This window comes from Paroedura picta, chromosome 6 (genome assembly GCF_049243985.1).
Source record: "Paroedura picta isolate Pp20150507F chromosome 6, Ppicta_v3.0, whole genome shotgun sequence".
In the NCBI taxonomy this organism is placed as follows: domain Eukaryota; kingdom Metazoa; phylum Chordata; class Lepidosauria; order Squamata; family Gekkonidae; genus Paroedura; species Paroedura picta.
The window spans coordinates 88227125-88244950 of record NC_135374.1 but is presented as its reverse complement, the minus strand read 5'-3'; the positions used below and the strand labels follow the sequence as shown (position 1 = coordinate 88244950).

Sequence of the window (17826 nt, the reverse complement as noted above, 5' to 3'; positions counted from 1 at the left end):
AGCATGTTGGACACCTTCCGACCTGAGGGGCTCATCTTCCGGCGTCATATCATTATGCCTATTGGAACTGTCCATAGAGTTTTCATGGCAAAGATACTGGAGTGGTTTGCCATTTCCTTCTCCAGTGGATCACCTTTTGTCAGAGCTCTCAGCTATGACCTGTCCGTCTTGGGTGACCCTGCACGGTATAGCTCATAGCTTCACTGAACTACGCAAGCCCCCTTGCCACAACAAGGCAGCGATCCTTGAAGGGGGAATTGCCCTATTAAAGCTATGCAATAGCATCAAATAAACACTTTCCATTTAAATCCTCCTGGTTCAGTTCCTTGAATGAAAGGGAACAAAAGGAAACACACGCAAAGTTTTTATTTAAAATCCTGAAATTGACCAAACAATTTTTGAAAATAGCTAGAGCAACTGTGAAGCTCATTTTTCTTACTGCCAAGCTCTAGTGCAGGGGTGACCAAACTGTGGCTTTCCAGGCATCCATGGACTACAATTACCATGAGCCCTGCCTCACAGTAATTGTAGTCCATAGACATCTGGAGAGCCACAGTTTGGCCACCCCTGCTCTAGTGGATTCCCTATTGTGTTATCAACCACTTTGGAAAATGGAAAAGAGTCATTCCCCTCTTTCATTGCACACAAGCACTCCATAAGCACTCATGAGCAGGAGACTGGAACAAGAAAAGGGAGTAGAGGAAAGAAGGCTGGAGGTAGGGCAGGAAAGAGAATCCTCCCAGGAGGACACCCCAGTTGATTTCCAAAAAGGATCTCAGAGGCATTGTCTTACTTCTCTGACCAAATTCTGTAAATCCATTTCACTGTTATTCCCCCTCCCCCAGCAATCAGAGACTATCAATAGACTAATAAAGCTAGACTCGCATCCCTTTTAATTTGTTTTTTACAATGCAAAACAATGAGGGGAAAAGTAATCAATGGAGCCTGCACACCAAGTGGCTGTGAGAAGGAGAAGAGTGGGCAGAACAACCTGGATGTGGGTGGGGGGGTGACCTTCAAGGGGCAGCAGAGAGGTGGTGGTGGTGGTGGTGGGAACCTGAGGGGACATGTACCCTTTTGAATTACAGTCAACTTGGAAGCAAAACAAGGGGAAAATTGGCACAAAGCCTCTCTCAGAAAACCTGGGAAAACAATGATCAGAATGCAAATTGAGTGATGGTGGGGAATTAATGCAGAATGAGAAAGAAAACCAAGGGGAAACACCCGTGCATTATAGGCCATTGATAGACTTATTTAGCCAATCCTGTATCATTAAAAAGGATTCTGTTTCCACATTTTGGGCATAGCCTGGCTGCAGCCAATAGGTTTACAAAGGATTACAAAGCCTTTTGGTACTCTTCTCCCACCACTCAACATGTTAATAATATGCAGGCGCCAATCATCAAGACTGCCATAAACTTTACATAAAACTGTTAGTAAGCTTTATATTGGGTTAAGCCTTAATAATGAAATCTTATGTGTAACGGACTACAGTTCCCAAACCTTGCACCAAAAGAGTAATTACCATATTCCAGAACCGATACAGTTATTTGCATGTCCAGTACATATGAAAATAGTTTACTTTTGGTATTTACATGTAACAACAAGTATTATACAGGGAACTATATATGTTCACTAGCCTTCAAGTGTTAATAATATGACACTTTTATTATATTCTTCTTAAATAAGAAGCTAACGGAGAATGAGGTGGCATGTGTAAATACATGTTTTCAGTTTTTACCTTGCATCTGATAACCTAGATCTTTGTTCCATTTAAAATAAGATCTCCCCCTTTAAACTACACTCAATTCTAACAAAAGATTGTTTACCTGAATGAAGATATCATGCGGATTTTCAGTCAACAACTTCTTAAATGTTGTAAATAATCCTATAATCAAGTGCTTTTTAAGTGCCCAAAGAATTTTTTTTCAGTAAGTTTATGACTGCCATGATTATTATTAGAGAGCCAGTTTGGTGTAGTGGTTAGGAGTGCGGACTTCTAATCTGGCATGCCGGGTTCGATTCTGCACTCCCCCACATGCAGCCAGCTGGGTGACCTTGGGCTCGCCACGGCACTGATAAAACTGTTCTGACCGGGCAATGATATCAGTGCTCTCTCAGCCTCACCCACCCCACAGGGTATCTGTTGTGGGGAGAGGAAAGGGAAGGCGACTGTAAGCTGCTTTGAGCCTCCTTTGGGTAGGGAAAAACGGCATATAAGAACCGACTCTTCTTCTTCTTCTTCTTACCCACATATTATTAATTGGTCAAGGGGTGGGGGAAGTATGCCAAGATCGTCATAGCCCCTATGCTACTGCTGAGGTGTGAATAAGGGGCCACTTGGTTCATAGTTCATATTCTTATTCAATGTTCCGCACCATGAGGTCCAGATTCAACAAGATCTAAGGCATATCTTCTCTAGGGACCATTTATGTTGCACACGTTTTGTTTTTTGACACACTCAAGCCACAATACTGACCAAACTAGCATGTCAGATGCAGAAATTGTGGACTTCTTCGGAAACTTAAATAGCTCTCGATTATGAGATTAAATGAGTGTACCCCCCTCAATTCCCCATGCCTGAGTGCTGGCATCAGGCCTAGTGGATTAAAACATGTTGCACAAATGCAGCACTTTTTAAAATTTACAATTTATGTCCCACCTTTCTGCCTTCATGAGGGCCATCAAAGGGGCAAACACAGGCTAACATACAAAAAATCATATATTAAAAACCATTACAACCAACAAAACACATCATTAAAACAATTAAAACCGAAGCTAAAATACATAAACAAAAGCATCAAAACAACAATTAAAACATGGTAAGCTATTTTATAATAAGCAGTCTCCAAGTTAAGAGGTTATATGATTTGGAGTAGCCTGAAGCTTTGGAGGTGGGTACACTTCAGTTGCTTCGGCATGCTGCTCGTACAGTTTTATGTAGAATATAAGGAACTAGGAACCAGCCTCAGCCCGGTAGAATAGTCCAATATTTTTCCATCATCTGGAACACTTGTTTTTAAGTTCTGTTACTAGCAGTGAATTGTGAAAACACATTCAGGATTTGCTTCTTTAGGTGGAAGAGCTCTTCGCTTCCTTCTGGAAGTCTTTGCGGCCTGAAGCCATAATCTTCATGTCCCAGTTAGATGTGAGCCAGCTGTTTCGGTGCTATGACAGACAGCTATTCCAGGTACTATGTGTTATATTAAACCAGTGCCCCTAAAAGGAGGAGACCTTGAAAGGGAGCAGAAAACCTATAGTAAAGGTAAAGGTATCCCCTGTGCAAGCACCGAGTCATGTCTGACCCTTGGGGTGACGCCCTCCATCGTTTTCATGGCAGACTCAATACAGGGTGGTTTGCCAGTGCCTTCCCCAGTCATTACCGTTTTACCCCCCAGCAAGCTGGGTACTCATTTTACCGACCTCGGAAGGATGGAAGGCTGAGTCAAACTTGAGCCAGCTGCTGGGATTGAACTCCCAGCCTCATGGGCAAAGCTTTCAGACGGCTGCCTTACCACTCTGCGCCACAAGAGGCTCTATAGAAAACCTATAGCCTTATTCTAATTATAGCCCTTTAATTTGATTTTGGGGGGCAGGGCTCACAGACACCCTATTGTCTAATGTCTGTGTTGGCCTAGTACCCTTATCCACAGAGCTTTGCATACCTCAGCTGACTGTACATAAGATTATTACTACATCCAGCTATGGAATGGGGAAAATGTTTGGCAGCATGGTGAGGGGAGCAAAAGGCAGATTAAGATAAGAAGGGGACATAAGAAGGGGACAGCCCAGAGTTTGAGAACCACCACATTAGACATTTGTAATGTATTTTACATGGGGGTTCTTAGCAAGTTTATGGGACCCAGTTGCTGACTGGATCCTTTAAAGTTCTATCTAGTCTGTGCACTGATTACTCAAAGGATTACTTTGATTACTCCTTATTTCCTCCCCTATGCCCTACGTTACCTATTGAGATCTTCTTGAGAGGCCTTACTCCGAATGCTGTTGTTGTTGAAGGTCCAACCTCGTGACTACAAGATCCTCTATAACGGTGTCCATTGTGGAATTTCCTGGCTATGGAGGCCTGCATAACGCATTCTCTCTTCCCTTTTAGAAAATTAATGAAGTCTGCTGTCATCATTACTTATGAGATTTGTATCTCATTTTTTCATCAGAGTCCCCAGAACAGCTCACAACATTGTAAAATGCAGCATTCCAGTTGGTGGTGGAAAGCGCCATCAAGTCAGACCTGACTTTTGTTGACCCCATAGGGCTTTCAAGGCATGAAACATTGAGAAGTGATTAGCCATTGCCTGCCTCTGCGTAGAAACCCTGTGCTTCATTAGAGGTCTTTTATCCAAGTACTAACCAGAGCTGAGCCTGCATAGCTTCTGAGATCTGATTGGGCTTTAAGATCCACTTAAATTTTCATTCTGAAAATTTTTAAAATAGATGAACCTATAAGAAGAGATGTAGGTGGGAAGAGAGCAAAACGACCTGAAAATAATTTAAAATGCATTTTATTAATGTTTGTGTTTGTTTGTTGTATATTGTGTTTAACTGTGGTTAAACTGTAAACCAGAAAGTTGAGAAACAGCTAAAAAGTAAAATGAATGTAAGTAAATAAAAGCCTGAAGCTTTCAAATAACCTCAAAATTTTACTCCCGCTAAAATTTATGGGGAAGAAAACAGACCTAAACAGTTACAGTTAGATTATAGTATAGTGATACAGTCAGTTACAGCCTATGCATTGGTCAATTGGGCTGACTCCCAAGCATGCGTTAAGATCAAAGCAGTGAAATTTAAGATTTTCTGTTATATCCTTCAAATCTATAGTTGGTTTGTGCTGTTTGGATTTATGATGCAATCCTAAATGGTATTATACTCTTCTAATACCACTGAGATCAACTAAATTAGGGTGGCAGTGTTAGCCGGCAGGTGAAGGGAATAAAGCACAGATTGTGGTGATAAAGCACATTGAACAAGGTGGGACTTACTTCTGAGTAATCAGTTCTAGGACTGCAGCACATGACTTCAGTCCTATAGCCACATAACTTCAGTCTTGTACTCCAGGGAACTCAAAGGGACTTGCCCCCCAGAAACATGGATAAAATGAGGCTGCACTGCTGGAATTCTAAGCATTTTTACTTGACAGTAACTCTCATGGAAAAAAAATAATGGTGCTTTCATGTTGTATTCAATACATTTTTATGTGCATAATAACTATGTATTACTGTTGCAGGAAATGGAGAAGATTCTGCTTCATGATTTTCTGGAAGATTTCTCAATACAGTACCTCAAATTGGTGAGGTTATTCAGTAAAAAGATTAAAATCTGGCTACTTGCTACAATGGGAGGCTTTCCACCTATACTAATGGCCTCGAAAATCAAAGGTAGGTTTCACTGATTTGGCAAGCAATGGACTTCTGCAGATGAAAGCATCTTTTCACCACTGTTTAGGCCATTTCCTTACAGACATGTTTGATAAGGTTCTGGGGTTCTTCTGTTTTTCTCCTTCTTTCCCATCTTTGAACCCAGTGGAAGGTTTTTATTTTTATGTTTGTTTAAAGCTGTAACCAAACTGAACCTTGTGTAAAAAAGATAATGTAGTTTCAAATATTTGAAATCATGCGTCAGGATTAGGGTTGGCACTTCTGGGCTGAGAAATACCTGGAGGTTTTGAGAAAGGGGTAGCCTGGAGGGGGCAGAGAGACCTTAGCAGTGTCCCCTCTCCAATGGAGCCATTTTCTCCATGGGAATTGATCCTGGCCATTTAGAAATCAATTGTAATAACAGGAAATCTGCAGGTGGCAGCCCTAGCCAGGATGACCCTCCTTCTAGTCTTTGGATGGCCTTAAGAAGACCTTAGATGTCATTATGTTATTGGGAGACACAATCAGAAGCAGGTGTAACGTACAGGCAAAATGTGCCCACACAAAAAAGCTTCTACTGGTATTAAACTTGGTTCGTCTTAGGTTGATTCCGCATGGGCAAAAAAGGCTGGGGCAGCATCAAAATGGACCCTGGGCTAATCCACATGTCCACATGATGTTGCCACCGGGGCACCGCCCTCCTGGGCCTGGTGTAGAAAGAGCACCAGAAACCCTGCACTTCTGCTGCACCAGAAGCCCCGCTGCTGCAGCCAATGGAACCTGTCCTGCGACAGGCCTGTTTGGATCGGAAGAGCTGGGCCTTCCAGGTCAAGCTCCACCCTGCCCTATGGAGGCCTGCAGGAGGCAAGAAATGCCCTGGACAGCTTCGCGGCACTTCATGGCACCGCAGGGCACACCAGGGCATTAAAATATTTTTTTGCAGGAGGGTGGGATTGCATGGAACGTAATCCCACCTTCCACCAAAATATAGCCGCCACCGCCCCCTAGCCCCCCTGCGCGACAGAACCTTCCTGCCGCCAATGTATTTTCCAGGGGGACACATTTCAGCACCGGAAAAGATCCAGCACTGAAATGTGTCCCCCATGGGGACACAGCAAGCTGCGGAACATGCAGCTCCGCAGCAATGCACTGGCGGCAGCCCGGAGTGGCACCACTGGTGTGGAATTAGCCTTAAAGGTGCTACTGGATTTTCTGGAAGATTATGTTCAATGGGACTATGATGGATTTGGAAGGGTATAATTCTGCTTACTTCTGCACTGTACGGTTTTGGCAGCAATTAGATTTATTTATTTATTTATTTATTTATTTATTTATTTATTTATTTATTTATTTATTTATATCACTGGCATGTACTATCTAGCTGAAATTGTGTTTAATAACTGACTTCATGTTTGATTCTACAGCCTCAGAAGGAGGCTGGTTCTAAACATAGTATTTATAGCAAGCTTCGTTGATTGCCTGATCCAGCAGAGATTTTATTAATGTAATATAGCTCTCTTTCCTCCTTTTCAGCTCCCACCCTTCCAAGTTCCCTCCTTTTAAGATCTTAGAAGTTTTTTAAAACCCTGATTTTTAAAAGTAGTTATAATATGGTTACAGTGATAAAAGGGGGAAGACCAACTGAACATGCAGGACTTCCAATATGGAGTGCCAAAATAATTAAAGCTGTTGTATATGCTCAGGAATGGGGAAGATCAGGTGGTAGAATCCTCCTTGGAAGGTAACCTTTGAGCTTCTCATCATAACCTATGCACATGAACTCCCATGCCAGGGAGATGTTCTACTAGAATATGTGGTCTACAAGACTTGTGTGGTCATGAGACATATTCCCCAGGCACATGTTAGTGTGAGAATGTGGGCCATTCTTTAGTTCAAGCCCAAATTCACACTAAAATAGCCAAGGATTGTGTGGCAGCCAGGCAAGGGACATTCACAAGTGGTGTTCCACTGCCTGCTTCTATGCCATGACCTCTAGTGTTCCTTGAAGGAACTACCACTAAAATCCTTGCAGGTGTCTCATCCAAATACTAGCTTCTGAAATCTGATATCAGGTTTACCTGGTTATCCAGGGCAGGGCAGGGTTAGAAAGAGAGGACAGGACATAACTGGGGGCTCATGTATGTGGCCTCAATGGAGAAGAGCTGGTTCAAGGCCCTGGAAATAAAATGAGATAAAAGATGGGTGGTTTTCACGTGACAGTGCATTTGGAGGCAGTCTCAACCTGAACAGAGCAATGACTGGAAATTCAAACAGGATAAATAGGATTATTGGAACCGTCCATCCAAGACCAGAAATAAAACAGAGACTTACCCATATGCAGGCATGAATCTTGTGTTTGGAAAATGCTAATGTGACTGACCCACCCTACAATTAATTTATTTAGAGTCAAGAAGCCAGAAGGTGATCTGAACTCTTGGAGATAAATGGTCTACCCCTATTTAGGAACTATAGTGGATTGCCTTATTTAAAACTAAGTATCGATGGTGATTATGATCATTTGCTTTTTTTATTTCCCCTCACAGAGGTGACTGTGTTTGTTAAAAGACTACGAAGGAAAACTTACCTTGCTAATATGGCAAAGGTATGTAATGGAAAGTACAAAGTTGAAATATCCCAGGATAACTTATACAGCCTTACAGACAGGGTAGATTTACTTGCCCAAATTGCACATCACAGTTTTGAGCAACTGTGTTGAATGCTGAGGTAGACAGCACAACTAGTGTTCTCAGGAATGGTGAGGAAGAAGCTAGTACCCTCTCTTGTACCCACCGTTGTTCTTGCCACAAAACAACTGGGCTTTCTTATCGGGCTTTTTCCTCCTTGGATTGCTCTGAGCTCCCCGTAGTCCATATTTAAAGACAAATGTCTCCTTTGCAGGCCGAAAATCTAGTTACACTTTCCCCCTGCATTCTTCTCTTTTGCCCATGTTCTGTTTTACTTTCCTTCATATGTACCTATGAAGTAAACAAATAACATTTAGCCCTTCCTAACAATACCTGTTCGTTATCCTCCAAGCTAGCTTGCATCCTGCTTCAAGCAGCTGTTCCCTAATTTCTGGATAGTTAAGGGTAAGAGACTCCCACAAGATAACTTCTGACCAGTTTATCCACAAATGATTAACTTCTCTTTATTTTTTGCATTCTAATCCTTCCCAGAAAGCGATCCCTCAAATGGCTTCATCAGGTTTTAACTGAAATTCTGCTAAATAAGCCATAGACCTTTTTATAGCTGGTATTTTCTTTTTCTCAGTCACATCCCTGAAGGACTACCTGGGAACACCACAGCCCTTTTAATACAGGCATTCTCCTGCTTTAAAATTAGTATAGGAGCCCAATCCTGCTCAGGACAGTGGCACAAAGGGGAGGAGGAGGTCCTGTCTACCCCCAACCTCAACACCCTTAGCAATGTCCAGACTGTACTATGGATTCATTGGACGCTTAATATTTCAGGTAGTCACAGAGCAAATTGGAATAATTCTACCTAAAATTGCATTGTGAGGGAAAATATTGTATCCAGTTACCTCTGAGTCATGAAATCATTATGAAAGTTCTAGTAAAACTCATAATCCATGACCACATGGCCAAAATGATCTTCACAGTGACTGTTCCTCATTTCTGCCTTTCTAGCAAATAGATCATGCAATTCTTTTGAAATTCTTTTTTGGGGGGCAACAATTGCCCATCTTTTCTATAAATCAGTGAGAACTTCCAACATACTTTTTTCCTATACGTGAGTGCTATGACCTTTCTCCCTCTTTATTTGCAGACAATGAGAATAGTTCTGAACAACAGCAGGAGAGTCAGTACTTTAAAATCGGATGTGAATGCAGTCATAGCTCAGGGATTTGTGGACATTCCTGGAAACTCGTTGAAAATAACATTTGAAAATGTGGCCAGAATTGAAAGCGGCACAGAGCTGAAATGTAAAACACTTTGCTGCTACTTTTTCCCATTCAGTGGATTATTTTATTTTATTATGTGTTTTGAAGAGATTTAGGTCATCATTCATTGGCTGATACAGAAATATTTTCTTACTTAAATATGAATGTCATGTAGAATAAATACGTGTAGATCAGGCTGTGGGCAAATGTGTACTTGTCTGTCTCACCATGCGCAGTATGGTTAGCGACAAAGTGAATGTGGGTACCTTCTGCATGCATATGCAACAAAAGGCAGGCAGCCATGCCAGTTTTTCAGCATTATAGGCATATTTTCCCATTAATATTGGCGTAGGAAAATTGGCTTGCATGGATTATTTCTTGCGGTAGTGCCAATTATTGAGAGAAATTCAGCAAAATGGAGATGAAAGTAGATAAACTTATTTTGGGGGATTGGCAGTTTTGATTCTGCTCTTGCTGCGTATTGCATATTGTGAAGGGGCCATGCTGCTTTCAGCAATCACTTTTCAAGGACTGCTTGAGCAAGAATGGTCTATTCCTGCAGACTTGGTCCATGAATGGAGTTAGGATTCAACCAGTAACTCAGCCCAGTGGTTTGCCAACGGTCCCTTATCTAGGCAATGATCAGACCCATGCTTCCTTAGCTTTAGCCAGGTTGCTTTCCCATTGTACTTTTAACCATAGCCTAGGGCCATTACCAACCGGTATGAAGCACATCTACCTTGGCTGTGGTTATGTGTAACCACATAGAAACAGCATCCTAAAAATTAGTCATAAGACTCAGATAGTAAGGATTACTGGTTTTAATTGTCATTAGTGGTAATGCAGCAGACATGCAGTCTGAAGCTCTGCCCATGAGGCTGGGAGTTCAATCCCAGCAGCCGGCTCAAGGTTGACTCAGCCTTCCATCCTTCCAAGGTTGGTAAAATGAGTACCCAGCTTGCTGGGGGGTAAATGGTAATGACTAGGGAAGACACTGGCAAACCACCCCGTATTGAGTCTGCCATGAATACGCTAGAGGGCGTCAATCCAAGGGTCAGACATGACCCAGTGCTTGCAGGAAGAGGAAGGCGAGAAAGTTGTCCTCCACAAGCAGAAATCCCTCCATTCGTGGAATTGCTCTGGCAGATCCAAACCAATTACTTTCTTAGTAAAGCAACTTACAGCATAAACAAACCATGCATTGGGATCCTACTAGGCCATGGCAATAGGTCCTTGTTTTACCACAGCTAGTTTACTGGTGTTAACATAATTGTTTCAATGTCTTTTTCATTGCATTTTCATTTCAAGAATTTTCATTTTGAGAATTTTGAAATAAGCAACAGCCTTCTCCAGGCACCTCTCAGCAAATACGGGTTTCTTTTTTCATAGGTTTGAATAATTTTCTCTCTTTGATGGACACAACAACAGATATCAGGGTTTTGCTGAACAGTCTGTCCTCAGATCTTCAGGCCTTTGTGATTCAGGTACGAAATTAAGCATATTAGGTGATTTCTCTTGCATGCCCCCAAATAGAATGAAAATCTTCTATTTGTTTCACATACAAAGGAGGCAGAGCTAAAGGTGTGTCCAAGAAAGCCGCTTCTGAATGAAGAGGCCATTGACCTCAAAATAATTTTTTTCAGGCTATGCACGTTTCAGATTGATCATGGGTGGAAAATATGGTACCAGAATCTTTTCTCCCTTTGGGAGCAAAGCAACCTGGAAGAGGTGCTAGAAGAAATGCTGATTGTTAAAGAGTTAAGAAGCCCTTTCCACTATGCTGTTTTTCAATTGCAGCTCACACACACAGACAAAAGCTGGATAATAAAAGTAAACAAGACTGAGTTTCGTGTGTAGCTTATAGAATTTCCATATCTTTTTGAACCATGCAACTGCTATATTTTTCAGCTGTCCAGGCAGGTGAATCCTCTTCTGTGAAAACAAATTGACAAGAAGTTATGAGATAGAATGTGCTCAGCTCACTTCCTGCTGGTGGCTGGTGTTTATATTTGATGATTAATCACATTCATACTTGGCTAGTCCAGAAATAAATAATAGTCCCGTACATTGAAAGGAAGCACAGAATCTCAGTCTATCCATTACAACTTGACATGAAATACTTCTTCCCAGCAAAGATGGGAAACAACAGTGATCAAACTAGACTGAATTCATACCTTCAACATTAAGCTGTCAGGTTAACTTCATGTGTCCTTGTTTTATTATGTCAATTCTGGTTAGTATGATACTGTTACTCCCTTGTTTGACCTTAGATTAAAGAATCCTTTCTTTTCAGCCAAGCAAGAATGCAGAAGAGTTCAGAAAGCTTGCTGCAAATTTCCAGCTGAGGTGGAACTTCCTTTTAACATCCATTAGCAAAGCAATGACCCTCTGCCACACGGATAGTTTCGGTCAGTGAGATCTTTTGTTCTGTGTGTTATCAGCTCCTGGAACCTCACATAATAATAGATCCTCACTTAGACCATTTCTGCGCTGGGAACCTTGCTCTTTCAGTTTGCCATGCAGGAACACACATCCGGGGTGGACGAGGCATATTGCTCTCTGATGTTACATGTTATAGGAATCCAGCAGGGGAGCCGCTGGCCTGATTTGTATCCTATGTCTTGTCTAGTTGAACCAGGGCTGGTTTATCCATGTAGCACATGCTACGAGCCCTGCACTTCCAGGTGCCCCATGCAGTGCCCCCCCCCAATGGAACAGAGTTGTAGCCTCTTTCCTTCTCCCCTTTCTCTCTTTAAGGACACTCAGAATGACACCCCTTTCAACTCTGGGAGACCTCTCCACCCCCAGTCTGGCTGTTCCCACCACAATTGTAATCTGCTAGGCCCCTGCAAATTCTTAAACTGGCTATGGTGCTATAGGTTATGCAAATCCATAAACGACTCCTGAGTTGAACCCTCAGTCCTGTACACCCAAATCCCATAACGTCTACCTGGAGATGCTGATGTGCTGGCCAGTAGAAAGAGGAGCAGGCACTATTGTACTTGGCCAGATGCAAGCTAAACTCCCCAGGGAAACATCAGGTTCTCATCTTGGGTCCACTGTGCTGATGTGGATATGGACTGGGCATCATCCATGGCTGTCATTTTCTCCCACACTATGAAGCCAGTGTCTCAAAGGTCACCTTGGGTGGACAATCAGCCTGCCCCCCCCATACCCAGCAGCATGGTCTGTTGCTCCACCCACGTGAGTGGTTGTCCATCTCCCTACACTATGGCATGCCCTTCTCATCTCTGTGGACAAGTCAAAAGTGATGGTGCCAAAATTCTTATCTCTGCCTGCTTGCTGTTGCTTTTATCCCCAGGTTCCTGGCATTTGTTCAACATGCTCCTGCTTGAATATGTTATTCACATTCTGCAAAGCCACGTTGAGGAGGAAGGAGATGGAGCCCTGATGGAGCTGCAGCAGGATAACACTATTTCCTCAGCAGCCTCTCTTCTGGATGATTTAGCTATGGGACAGCATGAGGTTGAAGATGTTCCACCAACCCACGCCATGCTGACTCAGAACCAAAGAGATCTCACCTTAAGCACCATTATTCTGAAAGTCCTGAGCTGCCTGGTAGATGCTGACACAGGCAACAAGGTGAAACTGCACCTTCACCCTTGCTTCTTAGTAAGAATTTTACTTTGGAAATCTGACTCCAGGAAATGGCAGCGTGTAGCAGGCACAGAATGGATGTAAAATCCTTCTGTGCCAGTGGCAGGATGTGACCTGTGTAACTTACACCAAACTATAACTTTCAGTTAGCTAGATAAGTTTCAGTGATCCATTCACATCTACCTAATAATAATAATAATAATAATAATAATAATAATAATAATAATAATAATAATAATATCATGTCATTTTGCATTGCTTATGGCAAGTAACAATATTTAAAAACATATGCAGTTAAAAACATTAACATTTTACAATTTTCATAATGCCCCAGCTAACATTTCCCAGGTTTTGTAAGGAGCCAAATTAAACCTAATGCGCCTGACTGCGTCTGTGCATCAAATCCTTGAGGTGTCTTATCTTTGGGGCTAAATCTCCACTAAAGCGCAATAGACAGAGCCCCCGCCCTTACCCCCACTCCCTTCCACCACTGCCATGGCCTGAAGTCTCCTGGTGATGGTGCTGCTAGTGACTGAGCCCCAGGTGACAGGAAAATTTGGTTCTGATATTTGTTGCTGCTGCTGTTTCCAGCAGAGGGAACCTTCCCATTCCTCTTTTGTGATGCTCTTGTTCTCTAGCAGCAGCATAGAAGAGGGAGGAAGCTGCGGCTTTCTTTCTTATTCCCCCCTGCTGCAAAAGTAAAGCACCGGGAGCAGAACGGTAGCCCTGAGAGAGGGCTGAGAAAAGGCTCTCAACAACAGCTCAAGACATGAAGGCAAGAATGCAGCTTTGGAGTCTTATTTATTTCGGCCATTATATGCCACTTTTCTCCCTCCTTGGTAGAAACTTCAGAAATTCCAATACAGCACTGAAACAAATAAACAAAACTATCTATCATAGACTCCTGAGTTGGCCCAATGTCCATGGGAAGCTGAGTCAAACTCACTGGCTGCTAGAAGCCCATTTGTTCTTGCTTTTTGGGCTCCTGCCTCTGGCTAAACCAAAGTTTGAAGTAGCTGCAAACAGGAAGCGAAACAGAAGATCAGCTGGCGGAGATGTTCTGAGACTTCCCCTTCCTGTGCATTATTCCTGCCTTCTCCAGAGCCCAATCCAACTTCACCCCACACGTTTTTCTTACCACACAAGCCTAATTACTCAGCCATAAGCCCCACTGTGTTCAAATAGGCTCACCCGCAGGTAGTTGTCCGTAGGACTGCAGGCAGCTGTGAACGTCAAGTAGCTTGCCCTCCTGCACATCTAGCAAGGCATGGCCTTCTCAGATTTGCTGAATCTGACAAGTGGGTTTACGTGGTTTATTCTCCAAATCCCTATTTCTCCCCCAATCCCCAAAGTTGTGAGCTTTGCAAAATAGTAGCAACTGATACTGGTCAGTGCATCTGAATGAATGTTGTCATAATGTACATGGTGGTTTTCTCTAGAAAGTTGCATATTGACCAGCTCATAGTCAGACATTTGTGTTTGTTTTTTAAACAATTAGCTGCTGTAGTAGTTTTTGAGATACAGCAAAATACAGTATTATATAGAGATCCAAGAAGGCCCCTGCCCTTTCTGGGGCTAAAGTGAGCCTCATGGCTCCCCTGCAAAACTGGAGTGACAAAGTTCAAATGCTCAGTAGCATTTAAAGACAAAATCTGACAAGTAGCATTTTCTGACACTGCATTGATGAATGGCTCAAGAGGGCCCATTATGCACGGCCGCCGAAACGGCGATTTCGGGTCACATGGAAAACGCAGAGGGGGAAGACGTGAAGCATACCGGTTATACACGGGAGGGGGCGCGACGGCGGCAAAACCCAAAGTAACCGATTATGTACGCAGCGATCCGGGCGCCGCTTCTGGTTGCGCCCCGGTCACCCGGAAGCTGCGCTTTCTTCCGCGTTTCGCTGACGCAGCTTTTTCGGTGGCATGCACCGAATCTGCGGCCGGTTGCAGCCAGCACCGTGCATTATCGGTGATTTTAGTCGCTGCCATTCCACCCCGAATGTGCGTTATTCCCCCCGTGCATAATGGGTCGAGCAGGGCAACAAAGTGTTGAGCCACATCTGAGTAATATGATGTCCTACTGCTTTTACGAATGTGGTCTTTTCTGTTGGTTCTTGCCCCATACTGCTTTGGTTCATTCTCTGATTTCTGCATGCATTTTTGTACCTTTAGTTTCACTTCAGGTCTCTGCCCCCCCCCCACACACACACACACTTCTGTCCCCATCCCTGCCCTATTTCTTCTAGTTATTTTGAGAACACTCTTTTCTTAGTGTTTTGCTAGAAGCCTATTTTGAGTTGGCTTTTTCCCTCATGCAAACTGCTTCTATTGGCTTTCTTTGTTCTCCCCACCCGCACCCCCCTCCAGCCCACAGTTTAGAGCAGTGGTCCCCAACCTTTTTATCACCGGGGACCGGTCAACGCTTGACAATTTTACTGAGGCCCGGGGGGGTGAGTAGTCTTTTGCTGAGGGACGTTGCCGCCTGAGCTCCTGCTCCACTTGCTTTCCCGCCAGCACCCCTGATTTCCCGCCACCTGCTGGGGGGCACTGCCAGGAGCAGCTGTGCAGTGCCATGACAAGGGGGAGCCCCAGCCATGGCAGCCGCTGGAGAGCACCAAAGGTGAGCACCAGAGTGACAGGGCACCCTCCTAGCAGCCAGGGAGGTGGACAAGGAGGAGCCGCGGCCCGGTACCGACTGATCCACGGACCGGTACTGGTCCCCGGACCGGGGGTTGGGGACCACTGATTTAGAGGATTCACTGTCATTTTCATCAAGCTATTCCTTTCCCCCACCCTGCCTTGAAGATGAGTGTTTTGGTTTCTTTAGGTCGACCTCAAACAAATGCCTGGTGGAGGAGCTCCCTTTTGCAGGCCCTGCAGGTTCCATCAGGGCCGTGATCTCCTCTGGGAGCTCATTCCACCAGGTGGGGGCCAGAATGGAGAAAGCTCTGGCGCTGGTTGAGGTCAAGCGGGCTTCCTTGGGGCCAGGGACCACCAGGAGGTTGGAGGTTGTACCTGTATCATTTTCATGTTTCATGTAAATCGCCCTGAGCCTTTGGGGAGGGCAGTATATAAATACAATAAATAAATACATAATAAATAAAATAAAGCACTAAAACATCAATACATCAATATGGTGTTATAATGATGATTGTTTAATTTGGTTCTCTGAATTCCCACCTTGCATTGAAAAAAAAAGAAATATTTGAATGCATGACACATAGATGACCATTGCATGTAGATTTTTGTTTGTTTATTTGATTTCTATAACCACCCCTCTCAGCATAGCTGTCTCAGGACAGTTTACAATTCTGTTCACTATAGCCGACATTTGCTGGGAGGGGCTCATGGGAATTGTAGTCCATGGACATCTGGAGGGCCGCAGTTTGCCCACTCCTGCTATAAATGATACCTGAACACCCTGTATTCTTCTCCCATCCTAGACTGACTAATGAGCAGACAGACTGATTGCTGTATTTGGCAGCTATAGTGAACAGAATCATTTTAAAGGATTTAAAATTTTAAATTCTTAATATTGAAGTGCATGGTTTAATTGAATTGTTGTAAACTGTCCTGAGACAGCTATGCTGAGAGGGGCGGTTATAGAAATTGTAGATATATTTTTTCACTTGTATATCCTTTTTTCCTTTCTGTTTTAAAACTGTAATTAGGTGCTGAATTTTTAGGGGTTTTTTTTTCCTCTCTCTTGTTTTTTACGTGCTTTTTAAAAGTAAATCTCTAGTCCTTTTGCAGAGATACAAGGAAAAAGACACATCTCTGCGAGGAAAAGGGTTCAGGACTTACTTTTAAAAATGAAAGCTGAAAGTTTGGATAACCTGCTTAAACTTTCACTATAACACTACATTGATATATTGACATTTTAGTGCTTTTCAAAAAAATGCAGGCACAATTTCAATATAAACGTGCACAACAATTAACAAAGAAGAGGATTGCTGTGATGCCAGTGGTGATGACAGCCCAGTCCCTTGAAAGTCCTCGTTATTTAAGAAAATAAACTGGAAGGAAATAAACTGACTCCCCAACCAAATGCATGGGGAGAGCAGATGTGTGGAAGAACTGTGCTCAAACCAATTCCAGTGCTTAACAGATTGACTCCAAAGAAAACCAGGAGTAAGCTAAATGAGGCAGAAGAACCCTCACTTCTCTTGGATCTTATCCACCCCCCTTTAAATTGATTTTCTTTAGGCCCCCTTCATTTGGTCTTATCTGAAGAAACCAACACCTGAGAACAGAAAGCAGATAAAAATTAAGTGCAGGGAGAAGAGGAATGCTTATTCTCCACAGTGATGCTAATGACAATGCAATGTTTGTTGTCTGTGTGTGTTTCAATTTGCAGCTCATCCAGGTTGTTTTAGAAGACAAAGCTTCTAAAAGTTCCGTCAGGGTGAATCTTCCCATTGGGCAGGAAGTGCTTGTTACTCTGAACGATGGGCAGAAATTTATCATCCACACTTCTGATCCTCAGCAGTACTGCAACAGTGTTTAAAGAGACCGGGCACATTTAGAAGACGGCTTGACAAGTATTAGCAGGAAATGTACATAGTTAACATGAACATCGATTTGCACCATGTATATGTTTTGGAATTAAGTAGTTTAGGATGCAAATTTTTGAATTCCTTATTATTTGGTATATTTCAGTTGTCCAGCTTGCATACTTAGTATTTATTTTTCTCTTAAAGCATTCTTACAGTTTGAAATAAGAAGTGAAACCAAAGCAATAAAGAAGTTTGATTGAAGTTATGGGGATACATTGTGGTGTTTCTGTGAGTGAATGGTTGAGAGATGACATTTCCACTTCATCTTCCTTTATAATGATAAAGGATATTAATCCAAAAATAATTTATGCTAGTTGAGTCCCGTAAGTGAAGTTTTCAATTTTATTTGTTGAAACAGGGGCCACCTTTAACAGTAC

At 42.9% G+C, this 17826-nt stretch overlaps 1 protein-coding gene across 1 annotated transcript in view; it reads left to right on the top strand.

Moving 5' to 3' along the window:
* The window catches only part of RFX8 (regulatory factor X8), a 35023-nt gene extending 17400 nt beyond the window's left edge, over positions 1–17623 (top strand). Inside the window, exons 8-15 of the mRNA XM_077343543.1 lie at positions 3077–3190; positions 5243–5393; positions 7916–7974; positions 9159–9315; positions 10663–10757; positions 11567–11681; positions 12596–12876; positions 17251–17623. Of these exons, the coding sequence (XP_077199658.1) occupies positions 3077–3190; positions 5243–5393; positions 7916–7974; positions 9159–9315; positions 10663–10757; positions 11567–11681; positions 12596–12876; positions 17251–17400 (1122 nt within the window). The 3' untranslated portion in view covers positions 17401–17623. The remainder of the gene's footprint in view (positions 1–3076; positions 3191–5242; positions 5394–7915; positions 7975–9158; positions 9316–10662; positions 10758–11566; positions 11682–12595; positions 12877–17250) is intronic.
* The last annotated feature ends 203 nt before the right edge of the window (positions 17624–17826 follow it).